The sequence below is a fragment of the Lycium barbarum genome, chromosome 5 (genome assembly GCF_019175385.1).
Source record: "Lycium barbarum isolate Lr01 chromosome 5, ASM1917538v2, whole genome shotgun sequence".
NCBI lineage: Eukaryota > Viridiplantae > Streptophyta > Magnoliopsida > Solanales > Solanaceae > Lycium > Lycium barbarum.
Genome location: NC_083341.1, coordinates 9,751,081 through 9,773,461, shown reverse-complemented (window position 1 = coordinate 9,773,461; position 22,381 = coordinate 9,751,081). Strand labels below are relative to the sequence as shown.

Sequence of the window (22,381 nt, the reverse complement as noted above, 5' to 3'; positions counted from 1 at the left end):
CCTTAATTATGATTTTCTTTCTTTTTAGATTGACATAGTTATTATGGGGATATGGGATGTGTCAAGGGAAAATTTGAAAAAGATAACTAAATACTTTCTTGGTTTTATGAGATCTAGATTATTTTGGACCAACTTTTAAAAGCTAAAACCTCCATTACTTTGGACCGGAGGGAGTATTTTTTACCAAGTTTGGACATCATCAGAACCAAAGAGGAAAGCTCTTACATGCGCAATTGTCCTGACGATGAAGGACGTCAACTAAAGGGAATCAGTCCACCAGTACACTAATAAATAACACGTTCTACTTACTCAATTGATTACAAAGAAGCTCAATCCCAAGTCCAAGGAATTTTGAAATAGTAATATTAAAAGTTTACAACAGTTCACCTTTCGTCCAGAAGGAAGATAGATGGCGTTAACTAGTACGCCATGACCAAAGAATGGACTTATGATCAAGAACCGAGATATTAACAATCTGTGCCACGGAGACACAACAAACTAATAAAATGATCAAACAGTACAACTCGTCAATTGTAATGTTTCTAGTCACTACACTGAATCTGCACTGATGAAGTTAGCAGATATCCCCGTTGAATAGTGGAGGTGCCCACAAGCTAGTCTGGGAACCACCGTTAATTTTTTTTTTTTTTTAAAAAGACTATAGCTAGTGATTACAAAGTATCCATCTTAATCTGAAGGTATTTCTTGTGGGCACACCTTGCTTAGACTGCAATGGAAGAGATTCAATTTCCAATGCGGCTTTCATCTGATAGAAGTAGCGGCACTCCCTGTTAATAACCACCTAGCACCCCTGACAAGTTCCTCCTTGACCATGAATAGAATAGCACCAGCAAGAACACTTTGTACAATTTTTGTGCCCATCCCCTTGTAAAATCCACAACAGCCTTCATAGCGTATAATCTTCATAATAGCATCAAGGGTACCTAAATTGCATAGAGCAAACTTTACTACTAGCATTTTTTTCCCGAAGAAAGGTCCCAAAAGTAGACATGGGAAACCTAATATGTGTCATCAAGAGTTTCAGTTAAGATTAATCTAGATAAACTAACCCAAATTCCCAAGTGCTTGCAGGTTGCCTTTTGTTTCATTAATATTATGAATGTAGTAAGTTAACATATTGATACAAATAGAACTGCATTTACCAGTATCATCACACAAAATGTCTAAGATATAGAAACTAAAAGATAAAAATAGGGTAACCTTTAAAATGTTGCTAGTATATAAACAGAGTAATTCAAAATTTCAAATTCACTGACCTTTATAATGATGTCTTTTATCGCCACAAATATCCTGCTTTGCCTGGAGTCTTGACTGCAAAATAGAAAAGCACTTTTATGATGAAAAACTCAACTATTGAATAGTGGTCCAACTCTGCATGCACAGAACTTATCTAGACCCGACTACTGCTGCTACACTCTGTTTCAACTGTTCCCATTGGCAGTTGCAAAAAAGTTAAAACTGGGAATGTTGTGTTAATGTCCTGTGGAGGTCCATATAGCTAAAAGCAATAGTGAAACCCTTTCAAATTATGCTGGCTGAAATTATTAATGGGATCAAATGAAACTGATGTTGAAAAGGACGGACTGAACAAAATTTATAGGTAAAAGATGCAATTATCCACGCACCAATGGGCATGTAGTTCAATAGTTGGTTGTCTAAATTAACCAAAAGGTGAAATGGAGTGTAGAAATTGGCAGTTGAAGATGAATATATGAGTCAACTTTTAGAGGGCTCATATTTGCATCAACTGTTTGCCACATCAATCCAAAAGGTGAGAAAAGTTTGATGAAAAGGGCAAAGGAAAACGAACTCTCTCCATACGGAACAACTGTGTACCTTGATAACCAGAAGAGGATACGTTACAACCGTAGCTCCAAGTTTTGCCACAGCTCCAAGTAGAAATATCTAGCAAAAGTACAAAACACATGAGCTCCAATAATTGACATGTGAAAAGCTAAGAATTCTAAAATGACAAAGACAAGTCTAGAGAAGAATCTAGAGGAACAAGAGAAAGGGACAAAGGTTTACCTCCAAAGCAGTGACATCATTGGCACCTTTATTGCTAGAGGCACGTCGTTTTCTAATCTTCTTCAGCAAAGTTTCATATAGCATAAATTGTATGGAAGGATTGCTTACCTGTACTTTGCAATGAGAAGGATCAGGAACCATTATTTAGTACTCACTGGAGTAAGTTCTCACATACCATGAATAATGTTGGGAAAACACCATTCCAGAAACCCGAAATTCCAGCTTCACCGTAGACTTCTTGAATCTGAAAGATACAAGTGTTACCTATTAGAAAATTATAGGTACAGGTTATGACTGTAAAACATGGGCACAAAAGATAATTACTTATCAAGGAAAAAAAAAAAAAAAGGCATGGCCCAAAAAGTTTATGTTTCTGGCCCTAGGGATTTAGTCTAGTGGTAAGAGCGCAACGCATGATGTATGGGTAAAGCACACGTCATCGATTCGAACCCTACCATTAAAAAAGACTGACATTTAAGTAGAGAAGGGTAGAGAGGTGGGCCCATTAACCACTGAGTCTCGAACCGTGTGCCACTCGCTCTAGGGAATTTGTCAGTTATTAAAAAAAAAATGTATGCTTCTGTTTGATCGGCATAACCTTTATGTCGTATGCTTTATCAGAGAAGAATAGGTGAGTACTATCATAGATTCACACCCGTCCTACACAGAAGCCACAAAGACATTTTCTGTTTCTGACTTTACAAAAAAAAAAAAAAAAAAAATTATTAAAATTTTGAATCTTTCAGAAACCATCATTTCCCTCATTGCTACTGTGCTCCAATTATTTAGTTACGGAAGAAAATGAAGCATCAAAGTGTCAACTAATCTTTAATGCTAGTTGTTGGATCCATGCATCAGCTTTCATCTAGAGAATAGATACTGACAAGTAAAATGCACAGGGTTACTCCAACTAGATTTAGTATGCAAATCTTACAGTCCTAGACCCAAGGTATGCATATTAAGAATGCATCATAAATCACATCCTTTTAATAGGAAAAATTCAGTACATACAGTGTGGCTTGTCCCATAGGAAGGAGGTTCAACCACAGCAGAGATTGCACCCTGTGATGGTACATGTTTTGTGTGGTTATCTTTATCCTTTCTTGTATGAGTCTGCACAATAGTTGTGAGATATAAATGTAAGAAAATCAACTATCCGACATTATGTTAGGGAGAAATTTTTCATGAAGAAGACCAGTATGTGGCCAAATTGTAATACTTTTGAAGCGAAGCATTTAACATCAAACAGGGCAGTCAGTAATACATTTAAAACGAAGCATTTTAATATCAAAGTAACAGTTTTGAACGAAATACTATAACATCCATAACTCAGATGATTCTTCTACTTATGATCAATACGCAACAGCTTCAAAACTGACATTATTCCATCTTTGAAAGCAGCAAAAGCACAGGAAAATGTCAGTAGCTGAAACCGAAGCAGCATTTACTTCCACTCACAATATTCAACAACACAATAAACCATGGACCAATATCTTCCATTCAAAATGACTGGATAGACCATCCACTTTATTTCTCATTTGAAATTATGTCGTCCGTAACCAGTACTGTAATTGCAATAATTCCACTTTGTAAGATGAAAATTTGACCTCAATCTGACAAACCTATTTGATATTACATGGAGAAGCAGCCAGAATATGATGATTTGGCCTCCTCAAAAGAGAAGCTCCTTAATGTTGCAACTAACAAAGGATGTTTTACATGACTCCTGAAAGCTTTGCACATTCTCCACTCTTTTTCAAAACCGTGATTACCACTCAGGCTACTGCAAAGGTTGCTAAGGCACCCTTTACTAATTCACTGACATATTTATTCAACATTGAATTAATGAGTCCTAGCAGAAATACATCGAAAAGATTAGCATACTCTGCATATTCCTGCCGAAAACCGAACTTCTAATTACCGTTCTGAATATTAATTACCTAGATAGTAAGCAACATTACCTAGATAGTAAGCAAAATTGCTGTCATTCTTGACCTATAAATGGCTGCAATCCTCTATTTCTGGTGATTTTAGTTTATCTTTAACTGAATCCCCTTGCTGTGCTTACAAGTTAACATCTTTCTACTTCTTCTTCCCTTGCTTCAATATGTAAGCTCAACATAATCCCGTCAAAGACAAGTTATAATAGAGCTCATTTATCTATGCCACAAGCCTTCATCTTAAGCAGTTGAAGACTTCTATTCTCTCCAGAAAAAATATTATAGCTCTATATCTGTATGGCACTTCCAACAATTCCCCAGAAGATAAGTTAGAGCAAAAAGCTCATAGAAGAGAGTGTTGAAAGTTGAAACTGATCTTATTCCACAACTTAAAGGACGAAGAATCAAAGACCAACCCACACCAATAAACTTGTCGCTGTGCTAAGACCAAAACATTATAAGTAAATACACCAAATTTCATAGTCTTTCTCGTAGGAGGTAAAAGAGAAACCCCAAGGATTTTACCTGCATGCGTGTAACAACTACCCATATGGGATTAGTCAGCAACACGTTAACACACCTGTAACATGGAAAAGTCAAAACACTCATGATTAACAAAGAAAAAGTAAAATATTCAAATGGCACTTTAACCAGATAAATTTATTCGTCAAAGCTTTACAAGTTTTGTCTTGATAATAAGAATATCAATATTATACATGGAAGACCGCCAACTGAATTTTTGAATCAAAAGAAAAGAGTACCATTCCATAAAAACAGGAATCTGAAGTTTCTTCTTCTAATTTTTTTTTTTTTTTTTGATAAGGTATAATTCGACAAGAATCAAAGTTTACTGTGGCAGAATGCTGTTGCTACCGGCGTTGTCAATACAACAAATTTACCAAGCTTAAAAAAAGAAGACATGAGAAACTAATATCCAACAGAAAAGAAAATTACCCAGATAAAGCAGCCACCAGAAGTGATGAGAACATTCCGACTGATCCATCACCAATTCCTTTTCTCTTACGTTCAAATGCACCAGTTTCTGCTCTATTCCTCAATATTTGGTAGAAATAATAGTAAACACCCTATACCAAGAAAAGTACAGATACATAAGGGATCATATTTTTCACTACAAAACAACAAAGAAAAGGCATTTACAGAAAATATACATTCACAGCAAAATGAAAGTTAGCAAAATATTCCATTATGAGGAATATTGAGGTTTGTCAATTGATTATTCAAATTTAATCTAACCACGTGTCAAAGGAATATAAGAAGACCACTAAAGCAAGCATACTCACTTATGCAATGGTACCCTGGGACCAATACATATGGGTTTCCCATATTATACAAATGAAATCTTGATTGATAGACCAGATGCTGCATCAATAGACTGTGAATGAACAGAACATCGGGCGGGGCAGTGGTCAATTTCAAAAAATCATCAATTGTATATCGAAAACATCTGACAACCACACACAGAATAGTTTTGTTGCTGAACTATTAGCCAAGGAAATCTATCCCAAAACGCAGTGCATTATCATCATAATGCTTTATTGGCAAGGGAAACTAAGAGGACGTGATACCCCTTTTGACAAGGTAAAGCATCTTCAGCTCAGTCCATGATCAATGTTCAACTAGACAAATATCAGTTGCGTATTTTATATTACATGATGTCTATAAGTCACAAATATTAGAAGTAAATTTATATACTCCTCGTTCAGAAATTAAAGGCAATTACGTGAATTTCGAGTTTCTACATCAAATTTTACTAGTTCCTGTGCCATAAGCAGGGTGATTTTTGACACATTTGGTCCATTAACTATCACCCTAAACTTAAGCTAATCCTTTATATAACCTGTTAACATAATAAATCCATTAAGTATGATTAAATCTAACACCCATAAAAAAAATCAAAATGTAAACACCCATCAAAAAAATCAAAATGTATGACCCACATTCAATACCGTCTCCACCCGATCTGTCAAAGCAAGATGAATTTCCCACTTGCTGGCTGTTTGACCAGCCCATTAAGAGGGAAAATGTAGTCGCACGTTATCAACTGGTTTTCCCCAGATACAGAGAGCTACCAGTCTAATACTCTTCCATCCAAAGCCATAAGAGAGAAGGATTTGACACAGAACTATTGACACATGGGGAAGAGGCAGAGCTTGACGCAATACAACAGGGCAGCTTCAACAGAATAAAGATAATAATATAAGGAGCTAGTATACAAATTCATGGAGAGACTTGACGGGGATAACAGATTGAGAGGGCAAACTTTTTTTTTTTTTTTTGGGGGAGGGGGGGGGGGAGGGGGGGGGGGGGGTCTAGTGGCATGTTTTGATCAGATTATCAAAAATAAGCAAGTGGCAGTTCATGTATCTGAAGAACAAAAATTGAACTGCAGCTGGTAGATTATGTAGCCAAATTGATAGTAAAGGAAAAAAATTGGCAAAGTTGTAAGTATAAGGCAGTGAAAGCCCAAACGATCAAACAGAAAGCTGGCGGGAAGTTGATTTGCTTATTTGTTGTATGTGCTGCAACTATGTATGTAGATTATGGATTCAAAGCGTCAACACAAAGCAGAAGTTAATGCGATTACCGAACACTTATAGTTGGTTTGATCTAATGTACAAATTTCTATCTAGCAAGTAAAGTTAATATTGTTGCAGACAGTTTTTTTAGTCATATAGTCTACTTTGCAGGTCAGAGATACTATAATCAGATTCATTGAACTCCTCATGGCAAAAAGAGCTGCACATCATATATTGGCACTTTGCTTAGAAGCTTCACTATCCACTGCTGCGTCATCTGTTTGGCTCTGTTGCCGCATTACTTTTGCGTAACTTGCAACTGCTACTATCAAAATAGATATCCAAACCTATAATAGATCCCAGTTAATTTATTTGCAGGAATGCATTTTGCATTTAGTACTTTTGCAGCTCCCCTATTAATGCCTACTAGCTTAGCTCTTTTGATTTCAGAAGCATGACTGAAAACATGCCGACTCCTATTCACGAACTAATTTCAACTATTTTCTCAGTAATATGCTAGCCTTACTCAGTAATATCAGAAGCATGACTGAAATCAGATAACTTTATTACAATCCACTTTGTATGGTAGTTTATCTCTATGTCGCTTGGACTCTCCAAAAATATCGCAGAACCCGTCTTGGATCCTCCAAAAATGCATCACTTTTATAGGATCTGGCACGCACCCGCGGTAATTTTTGAAGAGTCCGAGCAACATAGCTCTACCTACATACTCCCTAACTGGCTATGAGTACTATTTTTGAGAAAGCTGACTATGAATACCATGATAGACTAAATCTGAAAAAGTAGCTTTATATATTGGATCCACCCATAAGAAAGTTATCATTAGAGAAGATACTAGAACGAATCGAATAGGCAGGCAATACCTTAAAACAATTAGCCCTACTATGTTTTTGTATGTATAATTGGAATATAAGAAGTCCAGTCATCTTTGACGGTTATTAAATGGAGACCAAAAATGTCAATCTTGATCATATTTAAACGATTAAAAAGTTAGAGGTGTTATATTAGCATTAACTAGCCCCGAAGAATGTTAAAAGGTATTACACAAAGGAGCAACTCAAGTTTTGGAAGCTAATGTTGGATATTCTCCCTTAAACGCAGAATATAGCTCTTATTAGGTACAGTTCTATTTGTGCTACCTATGAAATTCTTAATGATGGTTGTATTTGCAAATTCTGAGAAAGGGTGATAATACTAAGGACCAACTATGTCAAAAACTCAAAAGCAGGACACAGGACAAATAACTACGTGAAGGACTCAGATAATTCATCACATCAAAAATGCATGATTGGCACATATTTCCAGGATTTAAGGGACCACATATCCAGATTTATTTTCCCAATACTTAAACACAGTGCCACCTTCTGCCAGTACGTTACCAAAAAACAGATCAATGTAAGTAATTTTACAAATTTACTATCTCTTGTTACTTAGCCTACTCCTATTCACCAACTAATTTCAAGTATTTTCTTAGTAATATCAACTTTACCAAAATTCAATAATCATTCTACACTCCTGCATATTTTCCTTCTCTTTTTAATTTCACAACAAGTACTCACATCGCTCAAACTTAAAAAGTCTAATTATAGTCAGTCGTTTCTATTTTCCCAAATTTTTTCGGAAGACAGAAAGCAGAAACAATTGCTAAGACAACATTTTGAATCACAGCAAATGTAAATTCAGTCCCCAACAGATGATGAGCAAGCAAGCACACGCAACTAACCGCCGAATATTCTAATCAAAGACATTTTTTACAGGATGATTGCGCACATTAGCATAAAGCAAAAAAGAAGCCTCACCTGTGATGCAGCCGTACCAACTAACGATGGAGCTAATCCACCATATAGCCCATCCCATCCTTCCTGCTTTACAACCTGCAGATCAAATAAACACAAAAACTAATAATGAGAAATCGAAAGTAAATAAAGGTAATTTTGATATAAATGGAGCTGAAAAACGCAATAAAACAAAATAAATACTCCCTTTGTCCCAATTTAAGTGTCTTAGTTTGACTAGGAAACAAAGTTTAAGGAATAAAATGAGACTTGTGAATCTTCTTGTCCTAAATTAAAAATGTGCGTAATGTACTAAAATGTCCTTTGCGGTTTTAACTTTTCAGGTACTCCCACCAGTTCAAAATAAGTGTTCATTTAGCTTTTTTCACACCCTTACGAGAACATTAACTCCTATAAGAAAATAATAATAACTCTTAGAAAAAATAGGTATTTTGATTGAACTACCCTTGACTCTTGCCTATTTATTGCTTTGAGTAAATAACGGCAAACCTGGAAAAATAAAGTTAATTCCTTGTTGATTATATTAGTGGACACTAAGTTTGAACTAAGATAAAAAGTCAGAAGTTGATGCTTATTTTGAACCGAAGGTCTAGTATATTTGAATTGTCACTTAATAAACCTAATTCTTTTTGAAACAGACCAAAGAAGGAAGTAAAATACTTAAATTGGGACCGGGGAGTAAAAAACAAACACCTGGCATATTTGATCGATAGTTCCAACAGTTTTCTTCAATTTCTTAGAATTTCTATTCGTTTGCTGCCGAGTATTTACCTGAAATCACAAAAGTCAAACAACAAAAGCTTTTAGTTTAGTAATTATTTTTTGTTGTTTAAAAAAAGCTAAGAAAAATGAAGAAATAAAGAGTAGGAATAAATACAGTTTCAAGAGGATATGTAATGAGCTGAGCGATTATGCCACCACCGGCACCGGCCAGACCACAGATCAAAGCATCTGACATAACTTTATTTTTTCTCCTCTTTGATTTCCAGTAAAATTGGAAAAGAAAGGAAAAAAGTGTAGAGGAGATGAGTAATTGAAAGTTTGAAACTGGAAAAAAACGTGCAAGTAAATGAATATCTCTGAATTTGGAAGTAGTGAGAAGTGGACTAATCACTATGAGTTTCGTTTAAAACACAATTGTCACGTTAGGGAGTTGGTAGTTTGAAATATTTTTCATTACATTAACTCGGAAATGGAGGAATATTCGCACAAATGATCGTATTTTCGGGTGGTCTTTAAATTTTAACCCTCAAATTTGTGGTTTTTAATTTTTGTCTTTCAGAACTTTTGGGCGGCATAAGTTTAGATTTCGCATGGGAAAGTTTACATTTAGTTTCGATATATGCATTATAACAAGTTATGACAGAGAAAGTAAAACTTTTAACAATCGATATAATCTGAAAAATAGTACTGCACAACTTATGTCTCATAACTTAATTCCTACAAAACTTGTGCCAAATGAGGTAAAACTTAAATTCAGTTTTGGAAAAGAAAAATGTTACAGAACTTATGTCGAGCAAAGCCGGACTGAATATTTTTCATTAAATGAGCAACGGGGGCAAACAAAAATTAAAGACCACAAATATGAGGGATAAAAATTAAAGACCAGTGCGTTTAAAGGGAAATCTGTGTAGAAACTTCATTTTTAGTAGTGTTATTTCCACATGAAAAATGGCTAAATTTCAATTAATTATGGAAGTGTGATTTATTTTCAAATACTTATTAATCTTCAAAGCGGTCATTTGTGTAAATTTTACCCAATCCACAAGTGATAGGCAGCCCATTCTATTTGGGCCTTTCCTTTCAATTCCCATTTTTTTTTGTACGGATTGTCCTTCAAAGGCACTGGTCTTTAATTTTTGTCCCTCAAATTGGTGTTCTTTAATTTTTGGCCTTTACCTAATATCCTGAGATTCTCGGTTCGAACCCCAGCTCAATAAAAAAAAAAATACAAGACAGAGGTTTGGATTCGCAAGGCACAGTTTTGCATGCAAAACTCTACTTCAGGCAGCTCAAGGTAGAGATTTGAAACTCTACATGCAAAACTCTAACTCTACCTCAGGCAGACTTTTGCATGCAAAAACTCTGCCTTGAAAATCCAAACTCTATCTTGCAATTATTATTTTTAATTTTTGATTGAGCGGGAGTTCAAAACCGAAACCCAGGAATTTTTAGCAAAGGCCAAAAATTAAAGACCACCAATTTGAGGGACAAAATTAAAGACCAGTGCCTTTGAAGGAGCAATCGTGCAAATAACCCATCAATTCCACCACATTCGGGCCTAGCGTGGTCTATGAGGCTTTGTTCTTATCATCTTATGTGGGACTTTGATTTCCAATTTGCCTCCTTCATTGATAAAGTAAATAAAGACAAGGAAAACTTTACGGAAGCTTTTCAATTCTGTGTATATTTCTTTACTGTTTCTACATGTATATATAGCAAATGGAAATAACTAACTATACAGTTGTAAGCTAACTATTGGCTATACTAAAGTTACCTAAATAATTACAATAAAAATAATAAAGGAAAACCATAATGTGTTGTGCACTTGTCCCAGCTGTCTAAAAAGGTATATGGACCACTTCATTGTCTTCTTCTTCTCTCTTTCTTTCTATATTAATCCCATTATTTCCTGCACCTGAGGAGATTTCTCCGGCAACACCTCCCCCCCCCCCCCCCAAGTGGAAGGCCGGTGAACGGACGCCCAACTTGCCCAAAATGGAGCAATGGAGCGGGCCAGAAAGGGCCTTGGTAAATAGATCCGCCAACTGAGAAGAAGAAGAAGGAACAAAAGACAAGGAAACCAAACCATCAAGCTGTTTTTCACGAACGAAATGGCAGTCCAACTCGATGTGTTTCGTGCATTCGTGAAAAACTGGGTTACGAGGGATATGAATCGCTGCTTGATTGTCACAGTGAAGGGGTACCGGCAAAAGAGGAGGTGCTCCGAGATCGTCAAGAAGTCGAACAATCCAGGTGATTTCTACAACCAAGCGACGCATAGAACGGTACTCCGCTTCAGCCGATGAAAGAGCAAGAACGGGCTGCTTTTTGGATTTCCAAGAAACAGGACAGCCCCCTAAACTGAGCAAAAAACCGCTTACAGATCGACGAGTATCAGCACAAGCGGCCCAATCAGAGTCGCAAAAGGCAAGAATTTGAAAAGAATAATCGGGTTGTAAAAATAAACCAAGACCCGGATCCTTAGCCAAATATCGAAGAGTATGCATAGCTGCATCAAGATGTCCACTGTGGGGGGACTGCATGTATTGACTTAAGGTTTGAATTGCGTAGGAAAGATCTGGTCTTGTATTCGTCAAGAAATTCAATTTACCCAGTAATCGTCGATAAATTAGGGGATCTGTAAGTAGTGTACCCATAGAAGAAGATAGCTTGTGGTTAGGCTCCAAAGGAGTGGAAACATGACGACAATCAATACAATCAAATTCTTGGAGCAATTCGAGGGCAAATTTCTGTTGAGTCATCACAAGACCACCATTCTCCTTGATTAATTCCATACCCAAAAAATAGTGTGCTTCACCCAAGTCCTTGATCCGAAATTCATTGTTCAAAAACTGTTTGATGTCGAGGATTTCAGTGGTGCTGTTCCCAGAGATAAAATGTCGTCGACATACACAACAATTAGGGTAATCAAGCCATCAACATTTTTGAATAAAAGAGAATAATCATTCAAAGAAGAGGAAAAACCTCTAGTAGCAAGAGCAGATAATAGTCTAGAGTACCATTGGCGTGAATCCTGCTTGAGCTCGTACAATGATTTGCGAAGACGACAAACAAGTGAAGGAGAAGGGGATTCCAAACCAGGTGGGTATTTCATATAAACTTCTTTATGTAAATCGAAATGTAAAAAGGTGTTATTTACATCGAGTTGGTAAACTTTCCAACCTCTCTTTACTGCTATGGATAATAAACATCTTACAGTGGTCAGCTTGACCGCTGGAGAAAAAGTCTCGGTATAATCGATCCCCTCCCTTTGAGTGTCACCACGAATAACCAATCGTGCTTTGAGTCTCTCCAAACTTCCATTAGGTTGTAATTTAACATTGTAAACCCATTTGCAAGCTAAAGTTTTCTTACCAGTGGGGAGATGAACAAGATCCCAAGTGTGGTTGGAAGTCAAAGCATCAAACTCTGTTTCCATAGCTACTTTCCGGCTAGGATGCATCATAGCTTGCTGGTAAGAAGTTGGTTAAGATCTTTGACATATAGAAGAAATAATAGATTGATTTTTTGAAGACATAGCAGAAAACGAAAAATGATAAAAAGGAAGTAAAGGAGGATTAGGTGAAATAACAGAAAAAGCAGAATCACAAATGTAGTCTGAGAGATACTTAGGTTGAACATGTACCCTTTGAAATCTGCGTGGAGGTTCCTCTGATGCTGTGGGCAATACTTCCACTTGTGTAGGAGTGGGAAAAGAAGAGGAGGAGGTAAATATCGTGGGATCAGGAAGGCTAGACATCATAGGACTATCTGGAGGTGAGGGTGTAATGATAGGAGAAGAATGAAGAGTTATGGAAGGATGTGAGACTGAGTCAAGAACAGGTTCATCAGAAGAAGGAAAATATGCTGGGAATAATTTGGACATGGGAGAACCATAGGAGAAAGGAAATATAGTTTCAATAAATTTTACATTTATGGAAATATGTATTGTCCCATTTTGCAAATTAAGAACCTTGTATCCTTTTTGCCCAAAAGGATATCCAAGAAATACCCCTGGCAGAGCTCTAGGTGTCAATTCATCCCTTTGTCGTGCAAGAGTAGAACTAAAACAAAGACAGCCAAATGGCTTTAGGTAGGAATAATCTGGTCCTTTCCTAAATAGAACTTGATGGGGGTGACCTGGTTTTAAGGACTGAAGAAGGAAATCGATTAATGAGATGTGTAGCAGTAAGTATCCCTTCCCCCAGTATTTTTTAAGAGCATGAGATTGGTAAAGTAAGCCTCTACAAGTTTCCAATAGGTGCCTATGTTTTCTCTCAACAATCCCATTTTGTTGAGGGGTTTCCACACAACATGTTTGATGAATTATGCCTTGAGAATAAAAAAAATCCTTCTGAATTTGTCCAGTTCCTAACTCATATGCATTGTCTGACCTGATTACTTTGATTTTTGTGTGAAATTGACTTTCAACAAGACTTAAAAATGCTTTTAAAATGGAGAAGGCATTGGATTTAGTAGCAAGTAGAAAGGTCCAAGTATTTCTAGAAAAACCATCTACTATAGTCAAAAAGTATTTTTCTCCATTATAAGTGGGTGTCTTATAGGGTCCCCATGTATCTATATGTATCATCTCAAAACACTGTTTAGTAGTAATTGAACTTGTGGGAAAAAGGGGCTTGGTTTGTCTTGCCATGGGGAAAACTTCACAAGGAAATTCTTTATTGTTAGGGATGGATATAGGCAAGAATTTAATTTTTTTTCATAGCATGATAAGGTAAATGTCCAAGTCTACAATGCCATAATTTGCTCAGATTAGTGATATTAGAAACAGAAACACTTTTATTCATACTTGAATCTGTATCACAAACAGGACTCAAGAGGACTGGACATGTAGCCTTTTCACAACTAGACTCTGAAAAACAAGGAGAAGAACCTAAAATTCTAGACTTATTTTTTACTGAAATACTAGAAACTGGGACAGCAGAATTGGTAGCTTTTGAATCCAAAGTAGAAGTATTTTCCCTTAGCATGTAGAGTCCTCCAGCAGCATCACCAAAAACTGGTCCCTTTCTCAGAGAAGATTCCCGTAAAATACAACCATCTTCAGTAAATAAAAGATCAAATTTAAGTTGTCTTACTAAGAGACTCACAGAAAGAAGATTATGAGTAAAATCGGGTACATATAGTACTCCATGGAGATCTAGTTCTGGGGTCAAAACCAAACTTCCCATGGAGTAACTTTATGTGAATTGGCTAGATGGAATGAAATAGGGGAAGGTAGAACTCTTATTTCATGGAGAAGATTTTTGTTAAAAGTCATATGTTGTGTAGCACCAGTATTAAGAATCCAAGGAGAGTTAGTTATTTTTGAAAGAAAAGAAGTGAAAAGCAAACAAGCATGATTTGTATCGGCTAGGTTAGCTGTAGCAATGGATTCAGAGTTTGATCCTTCAGATCTTCCCTGCATAGACTTAAACATATGAATTAGTTATTCACACTGCCCTTTAGAAAAACCCTGTGCTGTTATGCGAGTAGAGATAACATCTGCTGAAACATCTAAGGCATGCAATTCCCCTGCTGCTGTTGCATTTGCATGTTATGTTGCTTGTTTCTTTTCTTTGCTGATTTTGTAATGTGCAGGATAACCAATTAGCCTATAGCAGGCTTCCTTAAGATGCCCAGTTTCCTTACAATACCTACAAAACAAATCATCCTTGTTCCCTCCATAAACAGATGAATTTGTTTGTTTCTGATTTCTTGAGTATTTGGGGTAACTTTGTGGATTATTTTGTGGGTTCCATTTCTGTCCAGCAGTGTTTATGAAAGCAGAAGACTCTGTAACTGTAGGAGAATTAGAATGAACCTCTCTTTGACTCTCTTGGTGTAAAATGATAGAATAGGCTTGTGCAGGGGAAGGAAGAGGTTTCATCATTAGAATGTTTCCCCTTACACCCATGTAGACATCATTTAACCCCATAAGAAATTGGATTAACTTTTGATCTTCATAACTTTTAATGTTGTGTGTTTTTGCTTCACACTTACAATCACAACTACAAATCATAAAAGTGTTTAAAACCTTTAGTTGATCCCAAGTTCGTTTTATCTTTGTGAAATATCCAGCTACATCACTGGATCCTTGAATAATGTTGTTTAATTCTCTTTGCAGCTGAAAAAGCTTAGTTCCATCAGCTTGACCATATCTTTCTTCAAGCTCATTCCATAGCTCCTCAGCAGTTTGTTAGTAAATCACACTTTCATTGATATCTCTGCTGAGTGAGTTAAAGAGCCAAGCAATGACCATATCATTGCATCTCTTCCATTATTCAAGTAAAGGTGAGTTTGAAGGTGGCATACGGCAAGCCCCATTGATGAAACCCAGTTTATTGTTTGTTGAAAGAGAGATAAGAAATCCTCTCCTCCAGTTTTCATAACTGGTTCCATCGAAGCTTACATTGATCAAATTTATGCCAGGATTATCAGAAGAAGTTAAAAAATATGGATGACATGCATCAACTTAGTGTGATGCAGTCACAGTAGGATCAATAGCACCAACAGATGGTGGATTAATCGTGTTATCAGTAATAGTAGCATCGGTAGTCTTATCATCAACATTTTCAGTTGTTGACATGATGAGTTTAAAGCAAAAGAAAAACAAGCAGAAAAGAAAAAAAATATTAAGAAATTTTCCTATGGCAAAGGCTCTAATGCCATGAAAAAGTAAATAAGGACAAGGAAAACTTTGCGGAAGCTTTTCACTTCTGTGTGTATTTCTTTACTGTTTCTACATGTATATATAGCAAATGGAAATAACTAACTATACAACTGTAAGCTAACTATTCGCTATACTAAAGTTACCTAAATAATTACAATGAAAATAATAAAGAAAAAGAAAAACCATAATGTGTTGTGCATTTGTGCCAGATGTCTAAAAAGGTGTATGAACCACTTCATTTGTATGAACCACTTCATTGTCTTCTTCTTCTCTCTTTCTTTCTGTATTAGTCCCATTATTTCCTGCACCTGAGGAGATTTCTCTGGCAACATTCATCTACAAATCTATTCCTTCCTCTTCTCATTTCTTCTATTTTGACACCGCTATTTAATTATAAAAACAAATTGCACTTCTTTCACTTTGGAGAAACTTCAGACATAACCGCGATGTCTGAAGTTTAGGTAAAAATACTTGAGCTTCAACCATATGAATTGTTTGAAGTTTAGTGACAAAGCCTAACTTTAGGCACTATATGTTTGGAATTATTTTGAATTGGCTAGACTTGCAAATTCTTACGCACTATGAATATGACGTAAATGGTTCAAAATTGTATCCGTTGCCTTCCCATTCTTTCTCTAATATCTTTAGTAAATTTAAATAAGATGCGTACAAAAAATTAATTTTTGGTAGTGTTATTTCCACATGAAAAATGGTTAAATTTCAATTAATCTTGAACGTGTGATTTATTTTCAAAATATTAATCCTCAAAGTGGTCATTTGTGTAAATTTCACCCAATCCACAAGTGATAGACAGCCCATTCTATTTGGGCCCTTCCTTTTCAATTCCACCACATTCGGGCCTAGCGTGGTCTATGAGGCTTCTTGTTCTTATGTAGGACTTTGATTTCCCATCTGCCTGCTCTTCATCTACAAATCTATTCCCTCACCGAACCATTCGTAAAAGATTTACCGGATATTTTATTTTGACATCGTTATTTAATTATTTTTTTTTTGCAGTTTTTACACTTTACATGCGGTGTCTGAAGTTATATATGACTGAAATTTAGATAAAAATGTCTGAACTTCAGCCATATGTATTGTCTGAAGTTTGGCAACAAGCCTAACTTCAGACATATATGTCTGAAATTATTCCGTATTAGGTAGACTTGCAAATTATTATGCACTATGAATATGACTTACATGGTGATCCAGAACTGGGTATCCGTTCCCTTCCCATTCTTTCTCTGATATCTTTAGTCATGTAAATAAGATGCACTAATGCTCTTTAGTTTTTACTTGCAATATTGGACATATTGGCGGAAACTAATGTAACGAATGCAATAAAATAGGCCAAGACTCAATTTTTTGCAATTTATATTACCTTTAGCTTTTAACTCATTTTTACGACTGTACATTGACAAAGAAGAAATATTCCGTGATAGAGAGGAATAAAAGCTAAGGGCCAAATGTTTAGGACCAATTATAATGTTGTTTTATGGATTTCCACAGGAATATATGCTACCGGTAATCTGGGATTTTTGAAGGAATTCCGTGTAATGACTTTGCTATATTAAAAACCAACTCAGTTTATTTCTTTTTGAAACTTTAATTTACTTGAAAGACGAAAAAGGTGTCCTCATACATGTTGAAAGAAATTCACAATTAGGTGAATGTACAGAGTGACAGAGTCCAGCTGATTCAGTGTACATTAAAGTCTATTCCTTTGACATCCTAATGTATATATTTTAATCAACAGAAGCAGTATATAGCTCTACTTAATATAACAACAAAATTCTTGGTTGCTCTTGAACTGCCATTCAGTGAAAACTGAAAAGAGTCTAAGTGCTTTATGTCAACTTTAATTTGTTGTTGATTAATGATGAGACTAATCATCCAGTGAACCTACAAAGTCAACCTCTCAAACTAATAATAACTGATCAACAAATCGAAAATGTGCTGCCATATACTGTATTTGGTTTGCAATCCTACGTGGCATCTCTCTATGACCTTCATTGACATTTATCTTTTTTCTCCTTTTTTTGGCATTTTTCTCCATTTTTTTTTTTTACATTTTTTAGGTTAATTTCTGCTACTAACTAATGTATATTATCAACAACAGCTTAATTTCTGCTACTGACTAATGTATATTATCAATAACAGCCTAACTAAATGTAGAAATCAAATGCAATGAAGCTCATCATATCAGAACCAGCCCACGTAGCATCCCAATTAAATCTGGACCAAGCCCCCTAGCATCCCCTTATTGCTAAATTAAGTCATGGTTGTATTTTGTAGTAAAAATCCAATTAAGTACTACAATAAATACACTTAATACTCAATCAGTTATAATTATCAAATATACGTTATACTCAATCAGTTATAATTATCAAATATACGTTAGTTCTCATTTCATATTATGCTGCTAATTCTTTTGGTACTATAAATACTAAAGCAAATGTTACGTTTGTCGATGGAAATCATTCGCATGAAAGGACAAGATAATGAGATATGGCCATTGACCACTTTTGATTTTTGCTGAAGACATTGAACCACTTAATTGGATGATTGCTCTTACTAATTTCCTTTAATTATACAGGTTCTACTCTGGTCCATGTCTATTATAATCCAATTTGTTTGCAATTTTTAAAAAAGATTTCGAATCATTGATTATATTAACTCATATATATATATTGTATAGTTTCAAATGTGTAAATTTATTTTAAAATTTTATTAGTTACGCCCCAATTCATGCCAAAAATTGGGTGTTTTGAATTTCGTACTCCAAATCCTTTCGCATAAATTGAAATAGAGAAAGTACCATTTTTATAAAAAATGAAAAATATGTTTTACGCAATATTTTCATTCTGATTTTGAATCTCTAGAACTAATTAAGAAGTTTTGGCATCTCATTTTAATTTACTAAATTTCTTAATTGGCGAATTTCTGTGTATGTATTTAGTTCATTTCAATAGTTCAGGATTCAATTAGGTTTAGTAATCTGTTTCAAATGTTTCATCTTTAATTTTTATTATTAGGCTTCATCAGGTGATTTTGATATTTTACTTTGATAACATTTCTTCCTTTTCATTTGAAACTCTTTTCGCAAGAGTTTTTTTTTTTTTAATCACTATTGGTGTTTTTGACACAACTTTTAATTTTATATAAGATTTTGGTGCCTAACTTTTATCTGTTAGGAAGTGGAGAAGAATGATATATAGTCTTATTTGTGAGAAGTATTCGTTAAATTCAAGCTTGAAGAATACACTATCCTTAACGATATATCAAATTTTGTTACTATACTTGTTTTTTAAGCTTGTACATAGTTATAGTGCGAATTCAAATGTGATAGTTTTATCTTTTCTGGGGTAAATAATACCATTTAAATTTTAGGAATAATTGTATTAATTTTTGGATATGTTTTCATTTCTTTTTATACATAAAAAAGATGGATATGATTTTCTACATCTCCCAGAACAAATATATATATATGGCCAATAATGATATTTTTCTTCTCTCTCCCCTTTTTGGCTGTTTTCTTTCATTTTTTTTTAATTCAAATTGTTCAATAATTGGGTTGATCATTGTCTATCCTATTTATTGCACGTCATTATAGTTAATTATGTTTATTGTTTTCACCATTATATTGCATATCATGCTCAAGGTACGTGTTCACTATGTATTTATTTTGAATTTATTAAGAGGACTAGCAAACTATGCCCGTGCGATGCACGGGACCCAACGTGATTAGTTTGATCACTCACTATCGTTTGTATATTTTGCAAAGGATACCGTGATTCTCCTTAGTGAGTCTCCATATTTTGTTTCTTTTCCTCTTATTTTTCCCCTTAATTTCTCAATTGTTGTTAAAATTTGTTTTATTTTGGTTATGTCCGCCTCTTTTTATATTTAGTAAGTTGACAATTCAAATATCCTACATGTCAAGTTTATAATCACTACGATTCAAAGGATATTTTACTATATTATACACATTTTTAATTTAGAACCACAAGATTCAAAAGTCTATATTTATTTCTTAAACTCTGTCACTTTAATTAGCCAGTCTTTAAGGTTTGTATTTTGTAAATAACTTTTAAAAACATTCTAATTGTTATTATATATAGCAACATATAAAAAATGTATTTTATGTACCATCACTTTAGTTATAGTTAAAAAATGATGGAATTAAGTCTTTGAGATGGAAAGAGTCGGACTTTTTTTCTCATTGTCATGACAATGAAAGTTGTTCATCGATGTGAAAAAAAAATTAGTAAGAATATGAGGGGAAATTAATATTTTGATTCTAGATTTTTTCTTTTAAATTCTTTAATATCTTATATGTATACCGACAGGTTGATATCCATCTCAATTAAATAACCGTTCAGATCCAAACATAAGAACCATGGTTGTATATATTGGATTTTTTAAAAGAAAAACTAATAAAATATTTTTATTAAATTAATTAAAAAAATATGTTAATAAGGGGTAAATTAGTTACATTATAATTTTTTATATTAAAAATTATAGATAAAAAGAGTTGTTACAAAGAAATCAAAATTAAGATTTAATTAATTTTATCTTGGTTTTGTAAATGAACAAGTAATTTGGACATATATTTTTAGTAATGTGGCAAAGTAATATGAGACGAAGGGAGTACTTCATTTATTAATTCTTAAAGAACGTGAAAAGTCAAAAGTGAACAAGTAAAAGTGCACGGAGAAAATAAATGTGTCAGAGAATTAAAATTGAAGTGCATACGTGTATACTCCCTCCGTTCACTTTTACTTGTCCAGTATTCCAAAAATAAATTTTCACTTTTAATTGTCACCTTTAGCATATCAAGATAAGACAATTTATTTTTTCCTGTTTTACCTATTAATTACTCACTTCAAATCTTTTTTAAATCTAATAAAAATATGCACTAATTAATATGGGTATATTGGTAAATTATGCACTTTATTTATTATTTCTTAAACAGCGTGAAAAGTCCAAAGTGAACAAGTAAAAGTGAACAAAGGGAGTACATGAGAAGAGAATAAATATCCAGTACTATGACATAAGTCCACGTGGGATAAAAAAAGTAGTTGGTTAAAGTATACATTTATATAACTTCTAGTACAAGTATTCATTGTTGTGTTAAAGTGTACAATTTATATAGCTTCTAGTACAAGTATTCAATGCTATGTTAGTCCTCTTAAGGCACTTATATATAATAGAAAGGTGCATGGGTTTTTAAAATGTTCCCTTTAATATGGATTTTGGAGAAATCTGATGTAAATTATCACTACATATTAGATAGTCTTCCCCGTCTTTCCTTGGTATCACGCCTCAATGCAACTTTTGCCACATTTTTTACGGAGAGTGTCCTACTAATTTATCATTTTGATAGTTAGATGGTTTAATTTTATTTTAATTTGATAGTTTATTTACTCTTTTTATTTTTCGGGCTATGATTTTTCTTTGTTTTGTTCTTTTTATGTAAGGACCTAATTATTTTTTTATCATATTGATGGAGTGGTCACTGTGATTTGATAAATTCTTAAGGGATATGAATATATAAAAAAAAAAATTGTCTCATAGTATGTGATTAGTTGATTTTTTCATTGCCCTTGTTTCTTCATATTGGAAGTTTAGTTTTTGTTTTTTAAAAATAATCAGTAAAATTATATTTGAGCTGGATAGAATTAATTGATTGAGAAAAAAAGTTTAACCTTAATTGTGTCTAATTTAGAATTTTCAGATTTAGTCCCAATGAAAAGCATGAAAATTGTGCTCATATAATTTACTCAAAAAAAAAAAAAAATCATTTTATTAGACTTGGAAAGCTCATTACGGGTGTTTCTCCATATATCATACTCTATTCTATTGCCTAAGAAGACTTTTGCTAACCAATAGTTTAAATTCATATATATAAAATCTATTTTCTCAATATGACCCAAATATATGAATTAATATATGAACCATAAACTCAAATGTATGTTTTTTTTTTTTTCCCACCCATTTAGGAGGATTTATAGTGTTTCCACACTTCCCCTCCAGTGTGACTCGAACCTAGGACCTACCGGTCGTGGGTGAAGGTGCTTAACCACTGAGCCATCTCTCACTTGTCACTCAAATGTATGTTATTTATGACTTATGAGGGTTTTCTTTCTCACAGAAAAGAGGGATAGTATAAGTTTGTAATCATTATTTATTATTGATTATTTTGTAGATATAAGAATATAATTTACAACCGATATTTTCACTAGTTAATGTATATATTTTAATCAACAGAAGCAGTATATAGCTCGACTTAATATAAAAAACAAAATTCTTGGTTACTCTTGAACTGCCATTCACGTGAAAACTGAAAAGCGTCTAAGTGCTTTATTCAACTTTAATTTGCTGTTGATTAATGATGAGACTAATCATCAAGTGAACCTACAAAGTCAACCTCTCAAAGTAATAATAACTGATCAACAAATTGAAAATGTGCTGCCATATACTGTATTTGGTTTATATATCCAGATGTTCCTAATTGGACTAAAATAACAGCATACGCCGACGAATCTAAAAAGACGGCTTTGAGGATCATTGAGGCATTACTTAGCCGACCTTTTCAGAGGGTAATCTAAAACTCAAGTCTTGTTAATTAAAGTGGAGTAT

At 34.2% G+C, this 22,381-nt stretch overlaps 1 protein-coding gene across 1 annotated transcript; it reads right to left on the bottom strand.

The window, feature by feature from the left end:
- Window positions 1-329: 329 nt before the first annotated feature.
- LOC132640387 (peroxisomal nicotinamide adenine dinucleotide carrier) lies at window positions 330-9,497 on the bottom strand. The gene is made up of 11 exons (XM_060356966.1): window positions 9,221-9,497; window positions 9,037-9,114; window positions 8,347-8,421; window positions 4,944-5,074; window positions 4,515-4,569; window positions 3,061-3,162; window positions 2,225-2,293; window positions 2,050-2,157; window positions 1,858-1,926; window positions 1,278-1,332; window positions 330-944 (listed from the first exon to the last, which is right to left on the bottom strand). The coding sequence occupies exons 1-11, from the start codon at window positions 9,299-9,301 to the stop codon at window positions 763-765; spliced, it is 1,005 nt and encodes a 334-aa protein (XP_060212949.1). The 5' UTR covers window positions 9,302-9,497; the 3' UTR covers window positions 330-762.
- Window positions 9,498-22,381: the final 12,884 nt, after the last annotated feature.

Bases quoted from the DNA above. Each gene is read 5' to 3' on its own strand.
- LOC132640387 (XM_060356966.1), bottom strand. From the start codon at position 9,301: ATGTCAGATGCTTTGATCTGTGGTCTGGCCGGTGCCGGTGGTGGCATA. The intron at 2,294-3,060 runs GTATGTACTGAA...TGTATCTTTCAG, and splicing joins CCTATGGGACAAGCCACACT to ATTCAAGAAGTCTACGGTGA. The intron at 1,927-2,049 runs GTAAACCTTTGT...TACTTTTGCTAG, and splicing joins ATGATGTCACTGCTTTGGAG to ATATTTCTACTTGGAGCTGT.